This window comes from Myotis daubentonii, chromosome 1 (assembly GCF_963259705.1).
Source record: "Myotis daubentonii chromosome 1, mMyoDau2.1, whole genome shotgun sequence".
Lineage (NCBI taxonomy): Eukaryota > Metazoa > Chordata > Mammalia > Chiroptera > Vespertilionidae > Myotis > Myotis daubentonii.
Window position 1 is genome coordinate 141,228,773 of NC_081840.1, and position 22,635 is coordinate 141,251,407.

The 22,635-nt window shown below is 41.3% G+C and overlaps 2 protein-coding genes across 6 annotated transcripts in view; one reads left to right on the plus strand and one right to left on the minus strand.

The window, feature by feature from the left end:
* Positions 1–22,635, plus strand: part of LOC132214257 (protein adenylyltransferase SelO-like) — a 64,794-nt gene that overhangs the window by 12,483 nt on the left and 29,676 nt on the right. For 4 of the 5 annotated variants that reach the window (XM_059661169.1, XM_059661197.1, XM_059661207.1 and 1 more), the window contains exons 4-10: positions 2,833–2,897; positions 2,975–3,031; positions 3,120–3,218; positions 6,680–6,747; positions 17,012–17,099; positions 18,545–18,614; positions 19,933–20,005. In XM_059661169.1, the coding sequence (XP_059517152.1) occupies positions 2,833–2,897; positions 2,975–3,031; positions 3,120–3,218; positions 6,680–6,747; positions 17,012–17,099; positions 18,545–18,614; positions 19,933–20,005 (520 nt within the window). The remainder of the gene's footprint in view (positions 1–2,832; positions 2,898–2,974; positions 3,032–3,119; positions 3,219–6,679; positions 6,748–17,011; positions 17,100–18,544; positions 18,615–19,932; positions 20,006–22,635) is intronic. The other variant, XM_059661187.1, reaches the window with a different exon arrangement.
* LOC132226870 (small ribosomal subunit protein eS25-like) lies at positions 2,251–2,785 on the minus strand. Its single transcript, XM_059681364.1, is given in 1 exon segment — positions 2,251–2,785. A coding segment is annotated over 1 exon segment (393 nt). The 5' UTR covers positions 2,678–2,785; the 3' UTR covers positions 2,251–2,284.

Here is a 22,635-nt window from a genome sequence, read left to right on the forward strand (position 1 = left end):
GAGGTGGACACTCTTGGTGCACCCCCTTGTGGGCTTTGTGCACAGTGTTGTTGTAGTTATGCCTTGGTTGTTGTAGGATCACTGGGAGGAATTGACCTCCAGGCCAATTGGCAGTGAGAATCAGCTGTGTCTGCAGTGGGAGAACTTCTGTGCTGGAGACACCCTTCTGGGGCAAGACTTGCTTCAGTGGGGCTTTGGTGCTCACTGAGTCTGCACCCTGAGTGTGTCCCTCATGGATCTGAGGAGTTGTAATCTGGATGGTCCCCCTCTGACCACTGGGTACACTGGGTCTTGGATCTAAGGAGGTGCTAATTTAGCCTCTGCCTACGGTTACACAGCAGGAGCTACGAAGAGAACTGCAGATTCCCCTTCCTTTTTTGGAGTTTGGAGGTGCCCTGATGAGGCTCAGCTGTGAAGCAATGCAAGCTGCTGTGGGGCCTTGGGCCTTCTCTTGGAAGTTCTGGGTCTGTCTGGCCCGGCTGCAGTTAGGTAATTATCAGGTTGCAAAGGGCCGGGGCATTCATATGCAAAAGCCTCTGCCGCAGCCTGGGTGGGGCGGGGTCTCAAGGAATCAAAGGACGGAGCAAGCAGCTATGGCGGATCCTTAGCCCTGCCCTAAGGAGTCGCACGTCTCAGTGTCCCGGTAAGGGCTGCAAGCACCTCTGAGGGAAAGCCGCCCTCAAGTTCGCCTGCTGCCAGACAGTCCAGTTTCTCCCCGTATGAGTCCTGGGTCCCCAGAGACTTCCCGGAACCAGAGTTCAGAGCCGTTGGGAGCTTGTGACTCCCTCCGGGTTCAAAAAGACAGCCGTGTCCTCAGGTGCCAGCCCCTTTCCGTGCGCACGAGCCCCCGTACCTCTGCACTTTACTTCCGCAGCTCCTCTGGCTCTCAGTGTGCTTTTCTTTCCTTCTAGTTGTAGAATTTACACTCAGCCAGCCTTCCTGTAGTTCTGGATGATGTCCGTTTTGTGTTCCTAGAAGATTTTTCAATTGTTGTGGGAGGCAGCAATTTCCCTGTGTTTATCTATGCCACCATCTTAGTTTCTCCTCCATACCTGTGCTTTTAGACATATTCCACAGCTAAAATTAATTAATGGTGGCCCAGTCCTAGTTAAGATAAAAAATTAAATTATTGGACACATTTTTTCTTCTCAATTTCATGTTTTTCTTCCAGAACTGTAAATATTGTTTAAATATTCCACAGCTGTTTATATAACTCCTTTTAAATGCCAGGAGCTATGATGGTGAATAAGACTTGTCCCCTTTGCTCAAATTGCTAATACTTTGGGGGAAGGGATGGAAAACTAAATAAATTCCAATAACATTAAGTTGTGATATGGGTAAGTATAGGAGTTATGGCAATTTATAGGACCTCCCTCCTAGTCCCAGAAATTTAGAAAAAGTTTTCTGGTGGAAGTAACTTCTATGTGGAGAATTAACTGACATCTGAATTAGCAATAATTGTTGGCAATAATAATTAGCATCTTTTGAACACTTGAAAATGTCGGACTTAGTATGTGGCATTTTGCATATACAGGAATGGATAAAAGTTTACAATTGTATGTGAAACAGAGTTTATTCTTTTTTTGTTTTGTTTTTATTTATTTTTAAATTTTCTTTATTGATTAAGGTATTACATATGTGTCCTTATCCCCCCATTCTCCCCCCCCCCACAGAGTTTATTCTTCTATTATTATTTATTAATTGTTGTATTATTTTCCATACAGACAATTGTAAACCTACTTTTGCCCATTCCTGTATTAGTGATAATTCTTACAACAAGGGTTATCCCATTTTACAGAAATGAAAGGTTAGTCTCAGTGAGATTAAGTAACAAACAAATTCCACAACTAGTGGCATAGCTAGAAGTTGAACAACCACGAACAAATTTTAGCAGAAGAGTTTGGAAACAGCTCATCATGCAAGTTCAAAAGCAATTTTTCAGGTACAAGTGTGTTCCTGATTTTATATTGCAAATGTACAGTATAGGAAATTTTTCTGCTAAGAAATTGTTCCTAGTTCATATTATGGAATTAAATAGATCAGTTCTAAGTTTTCTACGCCTAACAAATGTAAACTCAGCTCTAAGATGAAAAGAAATTGATTATATGTCTTAAGTTTATATTTTTAAAATAAATTTCACTTATGTTTTATTGATTGAATTTTAGTTTCACTTTTATTAGAGTTGATTATTGTAATCTCCAAAATGCAATACCTCATTCTCAAAATTTTTTTTTATTTAACAAAGTTTTATTTTTCAAAATGTACAGCCAGTGAGACCTATTGCTCATGCATCTTCTCCAGCAACTGGGGCATCCCCACCTCTGTTGTCTCTGGTGTAAATTACCTGAGCTCTGTGCCTTGAGGCTGGTTTAATAAGGCCTTTACTAAGGAGCTCCTGAAGGGCTGCTCTGGTCAAAGAGCCGTGAATCTTCAGTCTCTCCGAGACCACAGCTGGGGTTATGAGCTTGTCATTGGGAACTTCCTTACAGAGTTTGTCATATGTGGCTTTGTCAAACAAGACCAGGTTATTGAGCTTGTCCCAAATTTTGCCTTTGGACCACTTCTTCTATTTGGCCTGCCCCCCCTTTCACCCTCCCCTCCCCGACTTCTTCACATGGTCTTTGTCTTTCTTGGCTGACTTTCCAGCATCTTTCTTCTTGTCGTCCTTGGGTGGCATTGCGAGACTGGGAGGGCAGGGCACCGCTGCTGCCTCACCAAGATGTCGGCCCGAGAGCTCACTCTCAATTTTGATGAAATAGCCTTGGCTATAAAATTACTATAAAAGCTCATAGGGATTAATAAACATGACTGATTTTCCTTTTTCCCTTTTAGTTTGGAATATGGGCAGATCAGCTTGGGGATGGAAGAGCCCATCTTATTGGAACTTACATGAACAGGTACCACATGTTTTCTTGAATAGCTTTTCTGCTAAATATTTACATGAATTTTCTAATACTTACATATTTTTTTGAAGGCTGGGTGAAAAGTGGGAACTTCAATTAAAAGGCTCAGGAAAGACCCCATACTCCCGGTATAGTTTTTTTCATTTTTTTTTTATTTAACTAAATTAAAATGATGTTGTCTTTATCGTTGAAAATCTTTAATCTTATTTCCTGTAGAAATGGTGATGGCAGAGCTGTACTTCGTTCCTCAGTGAGAGAATTTTTGTGTAGTGAGGCTATGTACTACCTTGGAATCCCAACCAGCAGAGCTGCAAGGTAACTCCTCTTTCCTTGGAGCTAACTTTCAGGACTGGGTCATGTTATTTCCAGAAAAATTAGTAAATTGAGCAGATAAGTTTCTGCTTATAGTTTCTTATAGTTTTAGGTGTTGTTATTTTTTTGTTAATCCTCACCTGAGGATATTTTCCCCATTGATTTTTAGAGAGAGGGGAAAGGAAGGAGGGAGGGGAGAGAAAGAGAGAGAGAGAAAAACAGAGAAACATCGATGTGAGAGAGACACGTGCTTCCTGAACATGCCCTGATGGAGTGGGGATCAAACCTGAAACCTAGGTACATTTCTTTGACTCAAAATCAAACCCTAGACCAGGGGTGGGCAACCTTTTTGTGAGTGCGTGCCCAAACCAGCAAAATCTCTGACTCAAAGTTCTTCTGCATGCCAACCCTAATTTTTTGAGAACATGTTACGCCTACTTGGTATCTCTTAAGGTGTACATATGTGAAGAACCTTGAAGAAATAATAATATTCACTCAAGCGACAAAAACACAGTATATGATGATGAAAAATACATTTATTTTTTAATGTATACATGTACACTGATAGTCCGACAGAAAACTTTATGACTCCGTTTGATATTATCAGTGGGACTTTTGCTGCTGCATCACTGATGACAGAGATTTTACATCAGGTTTATATTTCGTGACCCTCAGAGATATGCACGAGCTACTACTTTCATCCTTCAGGCTACTCCTATTACGAGACTTAACAAAATTCATCACTGAGAACAAAGATTCACAACTGTAAATGGAAGATTATAAGAGAGGGTTTTGCGTGCCAGCGAAAGTTACTGGCGTGCCATATTTGGCACGGGTGCCAGGGGTTGCCCACCCCTGCCCTAGGCCCTTCGGTGTGTGGGCTGAGAAACACCAGCCAGGGCAGTTTTCGGTTCTTCTTTGTTTGTTGTTAATCCTCACCTGAGGATATTTTTTTCCCATTGATTTTTTTCAATTTATGTATTTTATTTATTTATTTATATTTAAAATCTTTATTGTTGAATGTATTACATAGGTCCTCCTTATTCCCCCATTAATCTCTTCCAGCCTGCTCCCATCCCTGCCCCCCCTCCCGCAGACCCTCACCACCCTCTTGTCTGTGTCCCCCGGTTATGCATATATGCATACAAGTTCATTGGTTGATCTCTTCCCACCCACCCTCCTCTTCCTTCCCTCTGAGGTTCAACAGTTTGTTCATGCTTCTATGTCTCTGGGGCTATTTTTGATCATTAGTTTATTTGATTCATTAGAGTCCACATATGAGTGAGATCATGTGATACTTATCTTTCTCTGACTGGCTTATTTTGCTTAGCATAATACTCTCCAGGTCCATCCATGTTGTTGCAAATGGTGAGAGTTCTTTCTTTTTTATTGCCACGTAGTATTCCATGGTGTAAATGTACCACAGCTTTTTTTTTTTTTTTTTTTTTACCACGGCTTTTTTTAAAAAAAATATTTTTTGATTTCAGAGAGGAAGGTAGAGAGATAGAAACATCAATGATGAGAAATAATCATTAATTGGCTGCCTCCTGCACACCCCCTACTGGGGATCAAGCCCACAACCCAGGTATGTGCCCTTGACTGGAATCAAACCCAGGATCCTTCAATCCACAGTCCAATGCTCTATCCACTGAGCCAAACCAGCTAGGGCATACCACAGCTTTTTTTTTTTTTTTAAATGCTTTATCTGCATCTATTGGTATTATCATATGATTTTTATCCTTCATTTTATTTATTTTTATACCACAGCTTTTTAATCCACTCATCTACTGATGGGCACTTAGGCTATTTCCAAATCTTAGCTATTGTAAATTGCACTGCTATGAACCTAGGGGTGCATATATTCTTTCTGATCAGTGTTTTGGGTTTCCTAGGGTATAATCCTAGAAGTGGGATTACTGGGTCAAATGGGAGTTCCATTTTTAATTTTTTGAGGAAACTCCATTCTGTTTTACATAATGGCTGCATCAGTCTGCATTGCCAGCAGTGTACTAGGGTTCCCTTTTCTCCACAACCTCACCAATATTTGTTGTTTGTTGATTTGTTGATGCTAGCCATTCTGACTGGTGTGAGGTGATATCTCTTTGTCTTTTTTGATTTGTATCTCTCGGATGATTAGTGACTTTGAGCATTTTTTCATATGTCTCTTGGCTTTCTGTATGTCCACTTTGGGTAAGAGTCTATTTAGGTCCTTTGCCCATTTTTTAATTGGATTGTTTGTCTTCCTTTTGTTAAGTTGTATTAGTTCCTTATATATTTTGGAGATTAACCTCTTATCCAATGTATCATTGGCAGATATGTTCTCCTATGTAGTGGGTTTTCTTGTTGTTTTGTTGATGGTTCCTTATGCAGTGCAGATGCTTTTTATTTTGATGTAGCCCCATTTGTTTATTTTCTCCTTAGTTTCCATTGTCCTAGCACTGTGGTCGGCAAACCGCGGCTCGTGAGCCACATGCGGCTCTTTGGCCCCTTGAGTGTGGGTCTTCCACAAAATACCACCACACTCAAGGGGTCAAAGAGCCGCATGTGGCTCACGAGCTGCGGTTTGCCGAGCCGCAAGTTTGCCGACCACTGTCCTAGGAGATGTATCAGTAAACATATTGCTGTGAGAGATGTCTGAGATTTTGGTGCCTTTGGTTTCTGCTAGGACTTTTATGGTTTCATGACTTACATTTAAGTCCTTTATCCATTTTTAGTTTATTTTTGTGTATGGTGTAAGTTGGTGGTCTAGTTTCATTTTTTTTGCATGTACCTGTCCAATTTTCCCAGTACCATTTATTGAAGAGACTGTCTTGACTCAATTGTGTGCTCTTGCCTCCTTTGTCAAATATTAATTGAGCATAGTGGTTTGGGTAAATTTCTGGGTTCTCTTTTCTGTTCCATTGATTTATCTGCCTGTTCTTGTGCCAGTAACCATTGATTTTTAGAGAGAGTGGAAGGGAGGGGGAGAGACAGAGAGAGAGAAACATAGATGTGAGAGAGACACATCGACTAGTTGCCTCCTGCATGTGCCCTGACCACGGCCGGGGATTGAGCCATTGAGCTTGCAACTGAGGTATGTGCCCTTGTCCACAATAGAACCTGTAGGCCCTGGCCGCCTTGGCTCAGTGGATAGAGCATCGGCCTGCGGACTGAAGGGTCCCAGGTTCGATTCCGGCCAAGGGCACATGCCTGGGTTGCGGGCTCAATCTCCAGTGGGGTGCGTGCAGGAGGCAGCCAATCAATGATTCTCTCTCATCATTGATGTTTCTATCTCTCTCTCCTTCTCCCTTCCTCTCTGAAACCAATAAAGAAATATATTAAAAAAAAAAATAGAACCCGTAGCCCTTCAGTCTATGACTGATGCTCTAACCATTGAGCAGAACCAGCTAGGGCTTTAGGTGCTTCTTGATAGCTTGCTTGCAGTTAAAGTGTAACTTTAATTGTTTGATTCTCTCATGTTCCAGTCTAGTTGTAAGTGATGATGAAGTATGGAGAGATCAGTTCTACAATGGGAACATTGTGAAAGAACGAGGTAATACCAGTTTTTAGATTACTTGTATAAAATTCGACTAAGTTTTTTTTTAACTTTTTATTGACTTTTTTGGGTGACATTGATTAATAAAATTGTATAGTTTTCAGGTGTACAGTTCTATAATACATCATCTGTATGTTTTATTGTGTGTTCAGTACCCAAAGTCAAGTCTCCTTCCATCACTATTTATCCTCTCTTTACCCTTTTCTACCTTCCCCTCCCCTTTACCCCCCTGTTGTCTGTGTCTATGAGTTTTGTTTTTTTCTTAATCCTTTCACCTTTTTAGCCCCACAACCTCCGTTCCCTCTGACAGCTGTCAGTCTGTTTTCTATCTGTTTCTATTTTGTTTGTTAGTTTATCTTGTTCATTAGATTCCACATATAAGTGAAATCATATGATATTTGTCTTTCTCTGACTGGCTTATTTCATTTGACATAATACTCTCCAGGTCCATCCATGGTGTTGCAAAGGGTAAGATTTCATTCTTTTATACAGCTGAGTAGTATTCCGTATGTAAATGTACCACAGCTTTTTTATCCGCTCATCTACTGATTGTGCTTGGGCTGCTTCCAGATCTTGGCTATTGTAAATTGCACTGCAGTGAACATAGGGGTGCAAGACTAAGTTCTTTAAAAACAATAGATATTGGACATCTTTTCAGTCTTCTTAAAGAATGACCTGTGGTTCTTCCAGATATTTCAGCATTATCTTACCTAATAATAGACAAACATGCAAATTGACCATACCTTAAGCCATGCCCACCAGCCAAATCAGAGCCCCTATATGCAAATTAACCCAACCAAGATGGCGGCCAGCAGCCACGGAGCTGGAGTGAGCAGGAGGCTTGGTTGCCCCAATGATGGAGGAAGCCAAGCTTCCCGGCCGGCTCTGAGCTCCACTCAAAGCAACAAAGTTTCAATTATAGAAGGTAAATAAACCACATATACCTGCTTCCAGTCTCTATGGCCACAGAGCTGGAGTGAATAAAAAAAACACAAAAAAAGGAAAGGCTGGGAGCTTCGGTCACCGTGGGGCTTGGTCAGACTGAAAACAGCCATCAGCCCCTCACCCAGGCTGGCCAGGCACCCCATTGGGGACCCCCACCTGAAGGAGGTGTGGGAGGCCTGAAAACGGCCCTCAGCCCCTCACCCAGGCTGGTCAGGCACCCCAGCGGGGACCCCCACCCTGAAGTGGGTATGGACAGCCTGAAAATGGCCCTCAGCCCCTCACCCAGACTGGCCAGGTACCCCAGCGGGGACCCCTACCCTGAAGGGGCTGTGGCCAGCCTGCAAACAACCATCAGCCCCTCACTCAGGCTGGCCAGGCACCCCAGAAGGACCCCACCCTGATCCAGGACACCCTTCAGGGCAAACCAGCCGGCCCCCACCCGTGCACCAGGCCTCTACCCTATATAGTAAAAGGGTAATATGCAAACTGACCTTAACAGCAGAATGACTGGGAATGACTGGTCACTATGACACACACTGACCACCAGGGGGCAGATGCTCAATGCAGGAGCTGCCCCCTGGTGGTCAGTGTGCTCCCACAGGGGGAGCTCTGCTCAGCCACAAGCCAGGCTGATGGCTGCCAGCACAGCAGTGGTGGTGGGAGCCTCTCCTGCCTCCTCAGCAGCACTAAGGATGTCAGACTGCAGCTTAGGTCTGCTCCCCGCTGGCAAGTGGACATCCCCTGAGGGCTGCTGGGCTGCCAGAGGGATGTCTGACTGGCAGCTTGGGCCCAATCCCCCAGGGAGCAGGCCTAAGCCAGCAGGTGGACATCCTCCGAGGGGTCCCAGACTGCAAAAGGGCATAGGCTGGACTGAGGGACGCCCCTGAGTGCACAAATTTTTGTGCACCAGGCCTCTAGTGATATTATAATAGCATTTTTTCCCCCATATTCTTACATCACTAATCCATCCATTTCAAACAGCAAACATCTGGGAAGTGAACAAAAAATGTTTATGGACAGTTTACAAATGTTACAAAGCTAGTACATGAAAGTTCACACACTTTCCTTCTAGGAGAGCCCTCGGACCTTTCCTTAGAGCCTGGCTGCTCTTACTTCATGTTTACTTCCAATAAGTTCTATTAACTTTTCCTCAACCTTAGTAGGTTAGAAAAAAAAAATTAGAAAGGGGATAAGAATGTGTGCTGTAGAACAGTAAAAAGGGAGAGAGTAAGAAATTTGACTCTGAATCTTTGGGAAGAAAGGGGACCTAAAAATTGATAATAAACATATTTAACTGCTTAAAAGGCAGAGCTACCAAGCCCTACTGACAGCCTTCCATGCTTTATTGGGTCACTGCATCACAGGGCAGCATTTTTACTGAGGTTCATAGTGATTCACCAGAGCACATTTAAAAAAAAAAAAAAAAAAATATATATATATATATATATATATATATATATATATATATATATATATATATATATTTATTTCAGAGAGAAAGGGAGAGAGAGTGAAAGATAGAAACACCAATGATGAGAGACAATCATTGATTGGCTGCCTTCTGCACACCCCACACTGGGGATCGAGCCTGCAACCTGGGCATGTGCCTTTGACCGGATTCGAGCCTGGGACCCTTCGTCCACAGGCCGACGCTCTATCCACTGAGCCAAACCTACTAGGGCACCAGAGCACATTTTATGTTCTTTATACTTAGTGTATAATATGTTTTGATAGGATTTTCATTAAAAAAAATCCCCCAAAGTATTTATGCTTAAATGAATTAAGGGTTATATATATATTTAAATAATTTTATTGATTTGAGAGGGGGGGGTAAAGGAGGGGGATAGAGAGATAAACATCCCTGAGACAGAAACATCTATATGCTGCCCCTTGTACGCCCCCTACTGGGGATCAAACCTGAAGCATGGGCATGTACCCTGACCGGATTTGTAACTGGTGACCTCTTGGTTCATGGATGAATACTCAACCACTGAGCCACACTGACTGGGCAAGGCTTATGTGTTTTTACGGTATCTCTCCGCTTTAATTTCATCTGGATAAAATGGACAGTATTGCACACAAGCCTATAACAACTATGCAGCTCTTTTTGTTAATGGTGATTGGAAATGAGAGTCCAACCACAGACTGTTCATATGATGGAAACAACACTGCTTACTTCTGTGGCTGTGACTTATATATATTGTTTTTTTATTTTTTTAAATTTTATTTATTTATTTATTTATTTATTTATTTATTTATTTATTTACTTTTGTTTTATTGCTTAAAGTATTACAAAGAATATTACATATGTCTCCTTTTTTCCCCCGCCCTTGACAATCCCCTGGCCTCCCCTACCCCCCAGTGTCTTATGTCCATTGGTTATGCTTATATGCATGCATACAAGTCCTTCGGTTGATCTCTCCCCCCCCTTCCTCCTGCCCCCCCAACCCACCCCTGCCTTCCCGCTGCAGTTTGACAATCTGTTTCAGGCAGCTCTGCCTCTGTATCTATTATTGTTCATAAGTTTATAATGGTCTTTATTATCCATGAATGAGTGAGATCATGTGGTATTTTTCCTTCATTGACTGGCATATTTCACTTAGCATAATGCTCTCCAGTTCCATCCATGTCGTTGCAAATGGTAAGAGTTCCTTCTTTTTTACAGCAGCATAGTATTCCATCGTGTAGATGTACCACAGTTTTCTAATCCATTCATCTACTGATGGGCATTTAGGCTGTTTCCAGATCTTAGCTATGGTGAATTGTGCTGCTATGAACATAGGGGTGCATATATCCTTTCAGATTGGTGTTTCTGGTTTCTTGGGATATATTCCTAGAAGTGGGATTACAGGGTCAAATGGGAGTTCCATTTTTAGTTTTTTGAGGAAACTCCATACTGTCTTCCATAGTGGCTGTACCAGTCTGCATTCCCACCAGCAGTGCACGAGTGTTCCTTTTTCTCCACATCCTCTCTAGCACTTGTCGTTTGTTGATTTGTTGATGATAGCCAGCCTGACAGGTGTGAGATGGTACCTCACTGTTGTTTCGATTTGCATCTCTCAGATGATTAGTGACTTTGAGCATGTTTTCATATGTCTCTTGGCTTTTTGAATGTCCTCTTTTGAAAGGTGTCTATTTAGATCCTTTGCCCATTTTTTGATTGGATTGTTTATCTTCCTTTTGTTAAGTTGTATGAGTTCCCTATAAATTTTGGAGATTAGGCCCTTATCAGATATGACATTGGCAAATATGTTTTCCCACAAAGTGGGCTTTCTTGTTGTTTTGTTGATGGTTTCTTTTGCTGTGCAGAAGCTTTGTATTTTGATGTAGTCTCATTTGTTCATTTTATCTCTAGTTTCAAGTGCCCTAGGAGCTGTATCAGTGAAGAAATTGCTTTGGCATATGTCTGAGATTTTGTTGCCTTTGGACTCTTCTAGAATTTTTATGGTTTCCCGTCCTTTATCCATTTTGAGTTTATTTTTGTGTATGGTGTAAGTTGGTGGTCTAGTTTCATTTTCTTACATGTATCTGTCCAATTTTCCCAACACCATTTATTGAAGAGGCTATCTTGGCTCCATTGTATGTTCTTGCCTCCTTTGTCAAATATTAATTGAGCATATTGGTTTGGGCCAATTTCTGGGCTCTCTATTCTATTCCATTGATCTATATGTCTGTTCTTGTGCCAGTACCAGGCAGTTTTGAGAACAGTGGCTTTATAATACAGCTTGATATCTGGTATTGAGATCCCACCTACTTTGTTCTTTTTCAGGATTGCTGCAGCTATTCGGGGTCTTTTTTTATTCCAGATGAATTTTTGGAGCCTTCGTTCTAGATCTGTGAAGTATGCCGTTGGTATTTTAATGGGAAGTGCGTTGAATTTATAGATTGCTTTGGGCAGTATGGACATTTTAATGATGTTGATTCTACCAATCCATGAACACGGTATGTTCTTCCATCTGTTTATGTCTTCCTCTATATCTTTTTTCAACGTCCTGTAGTTTTCTGAGTAGAGGTCTTTTACCTCTTTAGTTAAGTTTATTCCTAGGTAGCTTAATTTTTTTGGTGTGATGCTAAATGGGATTGTTTTTTAATCTCTCTTTCTGAAAGTTCACTGTTGGTGTATAGAAATGCCTCAGATTTCTTGGGGTTAATTTTGTATTCTGCTACATTGCCAAATTCATGTATTAAGTCTAGTAGCTTTTTGATGGAGTCTCTAGGGTTTTGTATGTACAATATCATGTCTGCAAATAAGGACAGTTCTACTTCCTCTTTTCCAATTTGGATGACTTTTATTTCTTCTTGTCTAATTGCAATGGCTAATACTTCCAGTACTATGTTGAACAGGAATGGTGAGAGTGGGCATCCCTGTCTTGTTCCTGTTCTTAGGGGAAATGGTGTTAGTTTTTGTCCATTGAGTATGATGTTGGCTGTGGGCCTGTCATATATGGCTTTTATTATGTTGAGGTATGGTCCTTCTATTCCCACCTTGCTGAGAATTTTTATCAAAAATGGGTGTTGGATTTTGTCAAATGCTTTTTCTGCATCAATTGATAGGACTATGTGGTTTTTTTCTTTCAATTTGTTTATGTGATGTATCATGTTTATTGATTTTCGGATATTGTACCATCCTTGCATCCCTGGGATAAATCCTACATGGTCATGGTTTATGATCTTTCTGATGTACTGCTGGATCCGATTTGCTAAGATTTTGTTGAGGATTTTGGCATCTATGTTCATGAGGGATATTGGCCTGTAATTCTCTTTCATTGTGTTGTCTTTACCTGGTTTTGGTATTAGGGTGATGCTGGCTTCATAGAATGAACTTGGAAGTGTTCCTTCCTCTTGGCTTTTTTGTAGTAGTCTGAGTAGGATAGGTTTTAGTTCTTCCTTGAATGTTTGGTAAAACTCCCCTGTGAAGCCGTCTGGTCCTGGGCTTTTGTTTGCTGGAAGCTTTTTGATGACTGCTTCAATTTCTTCCATAGTTATTGGCCTATTGAGATTTTTAGATTCTTCCTGCTTGAGTTTTGGAATGTTGTATTTTTCTAGGAATATGTCCATTTCCTCCAGGTTGTCTAGTTTGTTGGAGTAGAGTTGTCCATAGTATTTTTTTAACAATCATTTGTATTTCTGTGGGTTCTGTTGTTATTTCGCCTCTATCACTTCTGATTTTGTTTATTTGGGTCCTCTCTCTTTGCTTCTGCTTGGCTAGATGTTTGTCAATCTTGTTTATCCTTATATTGTTAATGTGAATTCCAAATCACAATCTTAAAGGTTTCAAATAGTTCCCCGTATTTCTCCTTTTTAGGCCATTACTAGAATTTCTATATCAAAATGTTCACATATATACAGATATTTTGATTGTGCTTTTATGCTATTTGCCCAGCAGCCACTGTGGTATATTGAGAAAAGTGCTGGACAGGCAAACAGAATATGTGACCAGCTCTGTGGGAATTGATTTGTCACTTGGAGCAAGTTACATTCTGGCCCTGTTTCTCTATCTAAAATAAGGCTGTTAGATTAGGTGATACATTTTGTGTCTTTTAGTGATAACATTCAGTGATTCAATGCCTATTCATTAAATAGATATTAGAATAACTTATTGAGCTCTTATGTTTTCTAAGTGACTACATTTTTATTGCTCAAAAAACCTCCACATGAAAATAAATGTCTAGATTAATATTGTGAATACATCCTGACTATACGGTAATTCAGTCAATCCAGAAAATATTTACCGACCCTTTTTCTGTGCCTACCATTGGACTAAACTCAAGGTGTCTAGGAATAGTGAGTATATATCATAGTCCTTAGTCTCCATAGAGAAAAGACTTAGATACATGGAACAGATGAACAATAAAAGATCTGAAGTCAGTAACAGGGGGAACATTTTAGCTTTATGGAGGAAGTGGGAATTATCTTTTAAAATATATTTTTTAAATTTATTAATTTTCAGAGAGAGAAACATTGATTTGTTGTTCTACTTATTTATGCATCCATTGGTTGATTCTTGTATTTACCCTGACTGGAGATCAAAACCGCAACCTTGGTGTATCAGATGATGCTCGAACCAACTGAGCTACCTGCCCAGGGTTGGGAATTGATCTTGAGTATAAGATTAGGAAAGATTTCAGGATGGGGTGAAGAGGGTATGAGGCAGGTATAGCAGGGGAGACCAGCACAAAGGCCCAGAGGTAGCAGGAAGTCTATTGAAGAACAGCACCAACAAAGCAGGAGCCCCTCGGATAGACTTCACCTTGATATCTAAACACATGTAAGTACAGCATTACCTAAAAGCAAGAAACATGAATTCTATTTATTAATTGCATTACTAACGTCCATAATCAAAACAGAAGGCAGTTATACAGAATTACAAACAAACCCAAATACAAAATGCATAGATTCACTTTATTTCTTCAGTGTATTCAGAGAACATATGCAAACATTTATTTATTTATTTTAAATTAAATCTTTATTGTTCAGATTATTAGAGTTGTTCCTCTTTTTCCCCCATAGCTCCCCTCCACCCTGTTTCCCCCCCCTCTCAGAGCTCACCCCCCCCCCACTGTCCTCATCCATAGGTGCACGATTTTTGTCCAGTCTCTTCCCGCATTCCCTACACCCCTTTCCCCCACAAGAATAGTCAGTCCACTCCCTTTCTATGCCCCTGATTCTATTATAATCACCAGTTTATTCTGTTCATCAGATTATTTATTCACTTGATTTTTAGATTCACTTGTTGATAGATGTGTATTTGTTGTTAATAATTTGTATATTTACCTTTTTCTTCTTCTTCCTCTTCTTAAAGGATACCTTTCAGCATTTCATATAATACTGGTTTGGTGGTGATGAACTCCTTTAGCTTTTCCTTATCTGTGAAGCTCTTTATCTGACCTTCAATTCTGAATGATAGTTTTGCTAGGTAAAGTAATCTTGGTTGTAGGTTCTTGGCATTCATCACTTTGAATATTTCTTGCCACTCCCTTCTGTTGAGAAAAATCAGCTGACAGTCGTATGGGTACTCCCTTGTAGGTAACTGACTGCCTTTCTCTTGCTGCTTTTAAGATTCTCTCTTTGTCTTTTGCTCTTGGCATTTTAATTATGATGTGACTTGGTGTGGTCCTCTTTGAATTCCTTTTGTTTGGGGTTCTCTGTGCTTCCTGGACTTGGAAGTCTATTTCTTTCACCAGGTAGGGGAATTTTTCTGTCATTATTTCTTCAAATAGGTTTTCAATATCTTGCCCTCTCTCTTCTTCTGGCACCCCTATAATTCAGATGTTAGTATGCTTGAAGCTGTCCCAGAGGCTCCTTACACTATCTTTGTATTTTTGGATTCTTTTTTCATTTTGCTTTTCCGGTTGGGTGTTTTTTGCTTCTTCGTATTTCAAATCTTTGACTTGATTCTTACGATCCTCTAGTCTGCTGTTGGAACTCTGCATAATATCCTTTATTTTAGTCAGTGTATGCTTAATTTCTAGTTGGTCCTTTTTCATAACCTTGAGGGTCTCACTAGATTTCTTGAGGGTCTCACTACATTTATCGGCGGTCTCACCAGACTTTTTGAGGGTCTTACTAAATTTATCGGTGGTTTCTAGAAAGTTCTTGAAAAACCTTAAAAGTGTGGTTTTGAACTCTATATCCAGTCGTTTGCTTTCCTTCATTTCTGTCATTTGTGACCTGTTTCTTTGTCTCCACATTTTTTAATGCTTCCCTGTATTGGTAGAGTGGCTTTGTGTGCTAGGTGTCCTATAGGGCCCAGTGGCTCAGCCTCCCCAATTACCTGAGGTGGACACTCTTGGTGCACCCCCTTGTGGGCTTTGTGCACAGTCTTGTTGTAGTTAAGCCTTGATTGTTGTAGGTATCACTGGGAGGAATTGGCCTCCAGGCCAATTGGTTGTGAGAGTCAGCTGTGTCTACAGGGGGAGAACTTCTGTGCTGAAGACACCTTTATGAGGCAAGACTTGCTTCAGTGGGGTTTTGGTGCTCACTGAGTCTGCACCCTGAGTGTGCCCCTTATGGATCTGAGGAGTTGTAATTGGATGGTCCCACTCTGACCACTGGGTACACTGGCTCTTGGATCTAAGGAGATGCTAATTTAGCCTCTGCCTGAGGCTACCCAGCAGGAGCTACGAAGAGATCTGCAGATTCCCCTTCCTTGTTTGGGGTTTGGAGGTGCCCAGATGAGGCCCAGCTGTGAAGCAATGCAAGCTGCTGTGGGGCCTTGGGCCTTCTCTTGGAAGTTCTGAGTCTGTCTGGCCCAGCTGCAGTTTGTTAGGTAATTTTCAGATTGCAAAGGGCCAGGGCATTCATATGGAAAAGCCTCTGCCACAGCTTGGGTGGGGCAGGGTCTCAGGGAATCAACAGAGCGGAGCAAGCAGCTATGGCTGATCCTTGCAAACATACATTTATTGAAGTTAACTTTCAGTTAGTTACACAAATGAAAGGAACTTGCAGGGACTATGCCATAGAAATCTATACTTATAATAGGATAATATGCAAGTTGGTCAGGAAGCTGTCACTTAATGACCAATCAGCAGGCTGCGTCCCCAACCCCTGCACTGGCCTGGAGACATGAGGCTCACATCCCCGACCCCGGCAACAGCCCCAGGATGTGAGGCTCGCATCCCTGTACCCCACACTGGCCTGGAGACTTGAGGCTTGTGTCCCCAACCCCGACAATGGGTCCTGGGACGTGAGGCTCGCGTCCCCATCCCCCCTGTGCCGGCCCAGGTATGTGAGGCTTGTGTCCCTGCACCGTCTAATTAATTCCCTTTTAATGTGCATGAACTTTGTGCACTGGGCCACTAGTAACTCAATAATTCACTAACTCACAATTGAGGAGATAGTGGGATTTTGATGTTTGGAACCTAATGATTTAAATGAGCAGTCTTTAGCTAGCTCAGAGCCTCGGTATTTCTGAAGGTGTTGTGGCTCCTAACATTCTAACTGATTCAGGCTTAAAGAAATATAGAAAAAAATCCTTGATCCTTCCGAGGGTATAAGTTAGTTGTTTTTCCAATACAGATACTGAATTCTTTTTTATTAAAATAATTTTATTTTTTAAGAAAAGCATTTAGATCAGCGGTTCTCAACCTGTGGGTCGCGACCATCGGAAAACACATATAACATATCAAATATTCACATAACAGTTGCAAAATTACAGTTATGAAGTAGCAACGAAAATAATTTTATGGTTGGGGTCACCACAACATGAGGAACTGTATTAAAGGGTCACGGCATTAGGAAGGTTGAGAACCACTGATTTAGATTATGTTTGCCTAGTTTGAAATAGTTTATGCTGAAATAAATGTTTCTTTTGCAGGTGCAGTAGTGCTTCGCGTTGCAAAATCATGGTTTAGAATTGGATCATTAGAAATTTTGACTCATTATGGTGAACTGGATTTACTAAGGTTAGAAAATGACATTTGTTAAGTGGTAGAAGATAACTGAAAAATGCTTGTTTATGTGTTGGGAAGTTAACTTGTGTGTGTGGGCCAGGGAAACGGGGGCGGGGGGGGGAGGGAGAGAAAAGCAAGCAAGAATTTATTGACTGCAGCAAAAATATACTTAGGACAATGAAAGAAGGAAGGGCACAGAAGAAGCAACAGGAGAGCCTAGGCTGGGCTGCTTTAGCTCACAGGGAAGTCAGAGAAAAGGGGGCCTTGGAGCCAGGTTCAGGGGGTTAGCCCAGATGGAGCTGCTGCTGCCCATTGCTCCCCTGATTGCAAGTCTCATGGGGCCCCTTAGAGGTTAGGGGATACTTGCCTTTGAGGAAAGGAGAGGGGGAAGAGAATGGCATGGCATGCTCCCTGGAGGGAGAGCACCAAGTTAAATATTTTTGGTTTTCAATAAATAAGTATACTTATTTTATTTATTTATTTATTTATTTATTTATTTATTTATTTATTTAATCCTCATTGAAAGATATGTTTTTATTGATTTTAAAGGGGGGGGGAAGACAGAGAGGGAGGGAGGGAGGGAGGGAGGGAGGGAGGGAGAGAGAAACATCAGTTGGCTGCCTTCAGTGTGCTCCCCGACTGGGGATCAAACGTGAAACCCAGGTATGTGGCCTGACCGGGAATTGAACCAGTAGCCCTTTGGTGCATGGGACAGTACTCTACCAACTGAGCCACTCTGGGGGGGCTGTTCTGTTGTTTTTATGCTTCGTATATATTTCCATTATTGCATGCATTGTGCTGTAATGTCATTATTTTTTATATGTTATCCTCTAATCAACTATATGTTTTTTGAGGGCTGGGTCTGAGTCTTATCCTTCTTCTTACTATCACTTGCACAGGGCTTGTAGATATTCCATGGATGTTTATTGAGTTAATCTGAATTTGTAACATAATAAGATGGAATCTAATATGATGTTAGAAACATAGTTCCAGTTTTGATTAATATTGAGGAAATATTTCTCTATTGCTGTTTTGGGGGTACAGTCTTATTTTAATTTTAAAAAATTTTAAGTGTGAGCCCTAGCTGGTTTGGCTCAGTGGGTAGAGTGTCGGCCTGCAGACCAAAGGCTCCCGGGTTCCATTCCAGTGAAGGGCATGTACCTTGGTTACAGGCTCCTCCCTGGCCTGGGCCCTGGTCAGGGCTCATGCAGGAGGCTACCAATCAATGTGTTTCTCTTAAATCGATGTTTCTCTCTGTCTTTCTCTCTCTCTTCTATTCTCCCTAAAAATCAATGGAAAAATATCCTCAGGTGAGGATTAACAAAAATATTTAAAATAAAATAAAATTTTAAGTGTGGAATCTAATGAATTAATGAATTGCAAGGGTGGATTTAGGTGATTGGATATTCAATGCTGTATTCTGAGGAACACTGATGCTATCTCCTTTTAATTTCCAGGACATTATTAGATTTCATCATACAGGAACATTTCCCCTCAGTAGATATCAAAGAACCTAATAGATATGTGGTAAGTTTTTATTTATTTTTTAAAATATATTTTTCATTGATTTCAGAGAAGAAGGAAGAGGAAAAGAGAGATAGAAGCATCAATGAGGAGAGAATCATTGATCGGCTATCTCCTGCACATCCCCCACTGGGGATCGAGGCCACAACCTAGGCATGTGCCCTGACCAGGAATCAAACCATGACCTCTTGGTTCATCAGTCAATGCTCAACCACTGAGCAGCACTGTCTGGGCTGTGGTACGTTTTTAAAGAGAAAGAGCAATACTTTTGCTTTCTCTCATTGGCCAGCCAATATTAGTAGTTACACCTTAGGACTGAAAAAAATTCAGTTAGGAAAGGAAATATAGAGCATCATGAACATTTTAGAGGAACATAAGATGAACCACTTCATAAATAAGGCATAGATAAGGAAGTTGTTTCCTTTGAAAGTTATCTAGAAGAAAAGAATAGGTGCTACTACATCCTAACTGTATACATTTTTGTTGTTGTTAATCCTTCCACAAGGATACAATCAAGGTTTGGGCCCTTGACCAGAATCAAACCCAGGACCGTTTGGTCCGCAGGCTGATGCTCTATCCACGGAGCCAAACTAGATAGGGCTGTATACATTATTTTTTGAGAAGCATTTATAAGTTGATCACATATATTCTTTTCTCACCCATTATATTTCTAAAATAGTAGTTCTAAAGTAAACATAATAGGAAAATGTGATTTTCTATTTTTGTGAAAAATTTTTTATTCTTTTAAGAGTCACAGAGAAGAGAATCCATTATTTTTCTTGGTGACTCATTTTAAAGTTTATTAGTTCACTTCACTTGCATTTAACTCCCTTGTGCTGAATTCTGATGCTTTTTCCTTTTTTTGTTAATCCTCACCCAAGGATATTTTTCCTGTTGCTCACTAGAGAGAGTGGGGAAGAGAGGAAGGGGAAGAGACAGAGGGGGGAGCGGGGGAGGAGAGAGAGAGAGAGAGAGAGAGAGAGAGAGAGAGAGAAAGAGAAATAATCAATGTAAAAGACATCCATCAGTTGCCTCCTGCACCCTGGCTGGGGATCGAACCTGCAACCCAAGTACATGCACTTGACTGGGAATTGAACCTGAGACCCTCTGGTGTATGAGCCAGGCTCTAACCACATAGCAACACCAGCCAGGGCACTTTTTCCTTTTTTTTATTGGACATGAAGAAAGCCTGGTCATCATGCTGTGTATGAGCCTTTTATATATTATTTCTAATTGAATAATTTTATATTCTTCCATATATAATTTCTATTTATTTAGTCATCTGTTGGCTAGCCTTTATAAAATCTGAAATTTTCTTTAGGAATTTTTTTCCATTGTGGTATCTGAGACGGCACAACTGATTGCTCTGTGGATGTCTATTGGTTTTGCTCATGGTAAATTATCTATTAACGTTTCACTCTCTGATGAGAAAGTAGAATGAATCTGTAGAGGCAGAAGACTTTTATGTATTTCAAAATATTCCTGCTGATGGACTTCTTAACATTTATAACATACTAGAGGCCCAGTGCATAAAATTAATGCATGGGAGGTGTGGGGGGCTCCCCTCAGCCTGGCCTGTGCCCTCTCGCAATCTGGGACCCCTCGGGGGATATCAGGCCTAAACCGGCAGTCGGACATTCCTCTCACAATCCGGGACATTGCATGCACTAGTGACCATACTTTTCATACAAGTGAAAGGAATCTTGCTGTTGTATAGGCAGCTACATTTTTTTTTGCCCTGATTATAAAAAGTAGTACATAACATAATCCTATTGAGGCAGTAGTACCATTTTCCCCATCTTATGGGTGGAAAAACTGAAGCAGAGAGAAGTTAGGTAATTGGCTTTGTCACACAGTTACAAGTGTCAGAATCAGGGCTGACCACAAAATGTGCAAGCCAGAGTCCATGCATGTCATCGCTGCATCATCCTGTTTTTTCAGTGTCAGAATAGCCTTGCCAGGTTTTAATTTTTAAATCTTAAGAGACTATTCCCAATATATAGGGTATGGTCCCTAGGCCTGGTCGGTGATCAGGGCCATCTGTGGGGTGACTGGCAGGCAGGGCAATGTGGGGGGCATTGAGTGTCTGATCCCTGGTGATCAGTGCACATCATAGCGACCGGTTGTTCTGCTGTTCGGTCAATTTGCATACTAGGGTTTTATTATATAGGATGAGTTTGTTTTTAGCAACAGAGAAACAATTTTCTCATGTTTAAAGTGGTTTTGAATTGAATAGTGTACATAAAATAGAATAAGAATGACCTTATGAGTATATATTTAGATTTCCTTAAAGGTATTTTTAAAAGTCTTAATTATAAAGTACTAGAGGCCCGGTACATGAATTTGTACACCAGTGGGGTCCCTTGGCCTGGCCTGCCTGCAGGATCGGGCTGAAACCTGCTCTCTGACATCCCCCAAAGGGTCCCAGATTGCGAGAGGGTGCAGGCCAGGCCAAGGGACCCCACTGGTGCGCGATCAGGCCCGGGGAGGTATGTGGGAAGTTGGCCAGCTGGGGAGGGACCTCAAGAGGGCTCCAGGGCGTGTCTGGCCTGTCTCGTTCAGTCCTGATTGGCCGGAACCCAGTAGCAAGCTAACCTACCAGTCGGAATGTCTGCTGCATGGTGGTCAGTGCATGTCATAGCGAGCGGTTGAGCGATCTTAGCATATCATTAGCATATTGTGCTTGGATTGGTTGAATGGATGACTGGATGACCGGACATTTAACACATTAGGCTTTTATTATATAGAATTACCTGCTTATGGTAAAGAATTTAAAATATAGGTCATTTTAAGTTCCATTCTCTAGGATAATCATTAACAATTTCATATCAAGTTTTCTAGACTATGTTGATGATATTCATATGTCTCCTACAAAAACAGCAAGGTAGCATTGCAAGGAATATCTGCCTGAACTATGAATAACTGAAAAGCAAGTTCTGTATATACTAAGGTCTCTAGATAAATACCAAAGGAGGACTCCACATTGCAGAACTTCTTGAAGTTGGCTTGCAAAATTTCTTGAAACTGGCTTTAATTTTCTCACATGCTCTGTATCTCTCTTAGGGCTGGATGGGAAACAGGGCAGGTGTTTCAGAGTTTTTGCTATTATGAACTGTGTTGCAGTGACCACCATGAAACTACATCTTTGTATTCTCAAAGATGAGTTTTTTAAAAAATTTTAATACGTTTTTGTTGATTTCAGAGAGGAAGGGAGAGGGACAAAGAGATACAAACATCAGTGCTGAGAGGGAATCATTGGCTGCCTCTCACTAGGGGTCACGCCCACAGCCGAGTCCTGTGCCTTGATCGGGATTGAATTGTGACCTCCTGGTTTGACGCTCAACCACTGAGTCTCTGAGGCCAGGCTCGAAGATTAGTTTTTTAAGTAAACCCCTAAAAGTGGAATTGCTGGGTTAGAGAGTCTGTACATTTAACATTTTGATAAACAGAACCATCTTCCTCTGAAAAAGGTTGAAACCCTCTCTATTGAATACTGTGCCACCATGCCCAAGAACCCATATTAGGCTGGTGTGTCCATGGCCTCCTCCGAACCCACACTCAGCCCCCATTCATGAGCCCTGCACCTAAGCGGTCTTTCTCGCCCCACCTCCCACACTGCTTGTGGTCTGCAACTCCATACTGTTAATGTGGGTAGGTATCCACATTTTCATCTTTTCCCCTTCTCACAGCCTTTGAAAATTAATTTTATTCCTTTACTAGTCTCAGTTCCATTCCAAATAACACATATTTTATTTTATTTTTTTAAATATATTTTATTGATTTCTTACAGAGAGGAAGGGAGAGAAATAGAGAGTCAGAAACATTGATGAGAGAGAAACATCAACCAGCTGCCTCCTGCACACCCCCTACTGGGGGTGTGCCCGCAACCAAGGTACATGCCCTTGACCAGAATCGAACCTGGGACCTTTCAGTCCGCAGGCCGAGGCTCTATCCACTGAGCCAAACCAGTCAGGGCCCAAATAACACATATTTTAAACAACTGCTAGAAATTGAGAATAAATAA